Source organism: Schistosoma mansoni, chromosome W (assembly GCF_000237925.1).
Source record: "Schistosoma mansoni strain Puerto Rico chromosome W, complete genome".
NCBI classification, from domain to species: domain Eukaryota; kingdom Metazoa; phylum Platyhelminthes; class Trematoda; order Strigeidida; family Schistosomatidae; genus Schistosoma; species Schistosoma mansoni.
The window spans coordinates 42,654,968-42,660,708 of NC_031502.1; the positions used below are offsets into that span (position 1 = coordinate 42,654,968).

The following is a 5,741-nucleotide window of genomic DNA, read 5'->3' on the forward strand; positions in this document are numbered from 1 at the left end:
TGATCTCACTAGAACCGCATTAATCTACCTTGAAAAACGTCATAAATAATAAGACAATTACTGTTTCATTGTGAATATTTCATCAAGCTAACAGTGATTCTATACCACAGATCAGCACCAAATAGAAGGATATAATCAGATGAGGAGTTCCATATTAGAACAGATTAATTAATCCTTCTCTTCCAATTAATGTTAGTTTATAATCGATGTCATTATATAATTATTACGTAACGTATCTACTCCATGAGTGTTATTTAATTATTGTAAATCATATATATTAGTGTAGAGCCATGATGAAAAACTAATTGAAAAGAAATTTCTTTGCTCGATTAATTTTTAGTAAGTAACATCAATGGAATTGTCAGTTAAAAAATACATTTCGATTTGCCAATGTTTATCACTATTCGTAAAGTGGTAAGGACTATTCATTCAACTCCTTTTTTCTTTTTAGTACAATTAGTTTATTATTTTTTGTTGTAGTTAACCTAAGTCAGTTGTTTCAATAACTTAATCACAAATATTAGAATATAGACTAAATCTATTCATCAATACTTGCTCTTAATTTTATTCAATTTTTTCATGAACGCTTTCGAGTAGCTGGAAACTAAGCTTATGATATTCTATCTTAAACATAACAAATGACAAGTTATCCCCTAATGGTTCCTAGTCATTAATATTATGTTAGATAAGAATTTCATTTTGTGTAATCTATCAGAGATTAAAAATCTATTAGATATCTAAATAATTTTTGTGCTTTTATAGTCTATTAGCGGATTGATAAATATATTTAATCTGATAAATGTTTCAACACCAGATCATTTGAAGTAAATTCCATGCAAATTGATTGGTTATTAGTTTCTTATAGTACTTTTTTTCTTTCACAAAAAAATCATGTTCATGAATAAGTAGATTTTTTTGTAATTAGGACTAAAAATATTTTTGAGGAAATGGTAAAATACTGACCATTTATAATAATAATACTATTACCATTATTATTATTATTATCACTACTCATAGTCATATGTACATGAAAAAATAACAAGGGCCCAAAACGTGATCTGAGAAAGGTTTATACGTACTATTCCCCGTTGATTCTCATGATTTGTTTGGTCAATATTATTATTCTTGTGACAAAATTCCATTAATTTTACTTAAGTGAACATGAAGACAATAATCCTATCACATGTGTATCGTGACAATTACTTTGCAATTTTTAATAGAATTTATTAATATATAACTGTTTTGAAATTGTTTATTGATTTAATTTCAGTTATCATTTTCACTCATTTGTTTTTAAATAAACATTGTACAACTTACTTACGCCTGTTACTCCTCGTGAAGGAGGATAGATCACCCATCAAGATTTTCCATCGAACTCAGTCTTGGATATTCCTTTCCAGTTGTTATTCATCCTTTTGATGTCTTTTTACAGTGTACAAGGCGAATATTAATTTGAGATTAATTATAATAAGTGATTTTCTAAAACAGTTGATCGGTGTACCTTTTGTTAAAAAAGAGTTTATTCCGATGTTTTATTTTTATTTCAAAAGTTTTGTGTGATCTGATGATAGTTTTCACTGCACAGTAACTTATAATCACCACAGAACTGCTAAACAATGTATACTCACACTATATTGTATCATGTAACTTCTGCTGGGTTAAACGGTATTTAATTGTAAATGAGTCGAGTATGCGTTTGAAGTGAATAAGGAATACTAGTTATCCTCCCGATGAATCTGTAAAATACGTTAATTTCTCACTAAGCAGTAACTAATGTTCTATTTGTCTAGTCTTGAATGCTCTTCAATTGACATGTGACCACAAGTCATCGAGCTTCCATGCACCATATCTTTTGTGTTAGATGGTTGGAGGTAATCAACAGGAAGCTATTGATCTAGGTTCTGTACTAGTTAGCACTGATCATCAAGGTGTGTTTGTTATCTTGAGGGAACTGATTTTTATCATAGGGTGCGAGTCTGTGTGAGTAGTAAGTGGGCATATACAACAGATGTCTCAACCGTTGTTTAGTGTAGGTCAAATGCCTCATCTACCGATTTATCATCTTTACCAAGTACTTTTCGCTAAACTTCAGGATTACTCACTCCGTGGTTACAGTACACGTGAGCAGTGTACTGAAAGAATGTGTGATAAAAATACTTTTCACTTACAAATGTCCCTCACGTGGGTAAGTCATATTTTACATCAATCAACATAGACTGGGCTACGTGTTATATACGTTAGAGAAATTCTGGATTTATTTTTATGTCTGCTAGTGGGATTATGTCACCTACCAACCTTCAAGATAATGCATCACTGTAATTCCTGATTAAATGACTCAAATATTTTCACTCACTAGTCATGTTATAAGTCATCATTGTATTTTATTATCAATATTATACTTTGGTCAGATTACAAAAATGAAGTGTCCCACTAGAATTCCCATGTTAATGTTTTATATGTAACTGTTTGCATAGTATTATAAGCAGAAATGTATAATGGCTAACAGTGGAATCCAGGACGTGCGTTTCGTCCCATGTGGGACTCGTCACTTCAAAGTGCAAATGCTTGCGTAGCAATTTAGAAACTACTGCTTAACTATTAGCTCTTACTACGAAGCTAAGTTTTTATGTTTTCATTGATCATAAAAATATGCCGCATAAATGTTCATGTGTTCATATGATGTGTTACTACTTATTTATTTGATATGAGAAGAATTATGTGGTGGACTTTCGAAAGTGTAGATTTGTAGTGCTGTGCAAGCCCACATAGCTTATTCTAGCTTTCTGATAGATTATTTTATTCATTCTTCTTGAATCACAATTTGACCCTGTTAATTATTCGTTTATCAACCTTGAATGTTTTTATGTGAGCGTATGTGAGTGCATTTCTTATCTTACTCATCACATTTCTTGTAACTTATTTTCGTTTGACTATAAATATCGATTCACTCCTGATTAAATCGAGTCGGCTCCATTGCGCGTCACTTAGTTTCGTTTCTCTCTCTTCTTCGCCTCGTCCTCTGGTCTGACTACGTCAATAAGTGTACGAAATAAATTTATTCAAACCTCATTCTCGTATTTGACTTATTTAATTCCGTTATTCACTTACGCGAGTTAAGTCGATGATTATATACGAGGATTAGCGACATGAATATTTTGATAAAAAGCAGCAAACAATCTACCTGGAGTCAGATATAGGGCTACTAAAGATTCACTTGTCTGATAAAGTTGGGCTACTTTCCCAACATTTATTCATTTTCTGGGACAATGATTAAATTTCTACTACTTTTAATTCTCACTTGACATGTAAATCTTTAGTACCTTATATAACAGAATATTTCGAAGGAATCAGATAAATTAAACACCTGTCAATTTTCTACACTAGGATCATTCTGTTACTAAATAGTTTTGTAAATAAAAGATCTAAAATAATCCATATTAGGACACATATCAATAATGAGTGAAGTCATTGTGTAAACTGACCGATTTATTCAATCGAATACCTTTTTGTATTCACATACTGTTCATAATTGGACTAGAGTTCACATTTTATAATGATCATTAGTTCCTGTGGATCTTGAAAACATAAAAAGAAGGGGAAATGCTGATTTTCTGCTTTAGATTGTTAAATATAAGTTCATGTACCAAGACTACTCATGGTCATAAGGTCTTTAGTATTATTTTAATGATAATCATGATCGTACACTTTGAATGTAACGACGAGGGAACCATGAAAGTTCACTTTCTTTATATCTAAGGTAAATACTGGCATCATCATCGTAATTTTTGTTACTCCTATATATCATGAACTTATTAATGTTAAACCACCATTGATCAGTTTATGATTTCAATGATACTGAACAGTCTCCCCTACCCTATACTGATAATTCCTATATATCTAGTCAAGAAATATAATAGTGTGGTCATTAATAGACAAGAAGATGTTACGAATCTGTACTTAACGTATCTAATAAGTCATGTTTACTTTTAGTAACATTTATTGTCGTTTGCTTCCTATACGTGTACCATAGTTGGAATTCGTTTTTCTATTGAAACATAATAACAGAGTTACAAACTAATATAACATAACATACTGTCTTGTCATTTGTTTATTTACTCTCTGTATGTGTTCTTCGTTTTTCTGTGTTATACACAGGTTTAGCAGACTATTTGGTTATACAGTTGCACATGGTCCTGATTCAAACATCGTTAATGCTGGTCATGATTTAGCTGCCGATGTAGATAGTCACTCACTTGGCGAATCTGTGTCGAAATCACTGGAATCTAACCTTGATTAAAATCAGTATAAATTTGACAGTTGGAATAGTTGTTGAGGTATTTCAATTGACTATCGGTGATTTCTCTTTGACTAACTTGGAATAATACTTCTCTTGTCAAACTATATAAATATCATGAAATGTAATAATTTTGAGGTTGTTATCAAATTTATAATATTCTTTTTTTAGTTTTACAATTTACACAGCTTGTTCTCTTTTATATACACAACTTTATCATTATCATCCATCATTAATTCTACACTTCACTTACATCTACAAATTCGAATAAAAATCAGTTTGTTTTTTCTTCTTCATATTCAACAGCTGTTTTATTTTTGCTGTTTAAACCAATTCTGTCATAATTACTGTTTTTATGCGGTAAGTTGAACGATGTACTTCGTGTGTTGATGTCAGCGCCTGTGCGTGTTAGTCGAAGAGGATGTTATTTGCCACGCCTTAACTTATTTTTTTTCATTTGCCCATGTCTTTCATAACTTGTCGTATTTCGACTTCTGTATTTTTTTGTAGCAAAAAAACGTTACTTTTAAACCAACTTTTGTGTATTTAAGAAACTACGTTTTAATGATTATATCAGCTGTACTTCTAAAGCAACATCTAGTAGTATCCAATGCATCATTTATTTTTCTACATTATTTATGTGTTCTGTTTTGTTTTCTTGTAAAACATTTGGATTATTTATTTATTGTCTTTTTCTAGAAAAAGAAATTTGCTCTGCTTCTTACTCCCCATGATAAAAGAAAAAAAAACTTTAATCTACTGATATCGTTCAGTTGAATGCGCATTATGATTATGTTATGCTGGTTTTTTAGGAATGAAATTGGGAGAACAAAACAAAACTAAGTGCATTATAGTATGCACACTGAATTTCCTGACAAGTCAGACATACACTAACTATATTGTGATTTAATATAAAAAGTAAAGCGATTGTACATTTTTTGCAATACTTCCTGTCTTGAAATTAAGTTGTCTAATCTATTCCTGACAATATTTTGTCTTACAAAAAGCTATTGTAGAGTTTCCTATGGTTTTATTTTACACAATTTATTTTAAATTATTTCTTCATTACATACTGAGTTAAAAGTAGAAATGCATCCAACTTAATGTTTTTCATCATCAACTAATTTGTGTTAGATACTCATTGAGATTCTTATTCTGTTAGACGAAACAGCTACTCAATGCTTCCTTGTCTTTAGTGGTTGTCTAACTAAAGTTCATGATGTGAAACTCCAAACTAAACAATCTATACAACACCATGAAATAACGAAGTAATATTTGTTTGATATTTAATAAATTGATCTTGAGAAATAATCTTAGATTTTAAATCCATTAAGAAATATATACAAATAAGTTGTAGAGAGAGCCTTTGTTAACCAAATATTCATTTCATTTTTTTGCCTACAAATAGGTTGATTGAATTCTCTAATGTTATTTCTTAAAGCTATGC

At 30.4% G+C, this 5,741-nt stretch overlaps 1 protein-coding gene across 1 annotated transcript in view; it reads left to right on the forward strand.

Annotated features, from left to right (window-relative positions):
• Nucleotides 1-5,027, forward strand: part of Smp_090240 (putative jnk/sapk-associated protein) — a gene marked incomplete at its 5' end in the record, with an annotated part of 32,789 nt that extends 27,762 nt beyond the window's left edge. Inside the window, one exon of the mRNA XM_018789778.1 lies at nt 4,156-5,027. Within this exon, the coding sequence (XP_018655187.1) occupies nt 4,156-4,297 (142 nt within the window). The 3' untranslated portion in view covers nt 4,298-5,027. The remainder of the gene's footprint in view (nt 1-4,155) is intronic.
• Between the last annotated feature and the right edge of the window lie 714 nt (nt 5,028-5,741).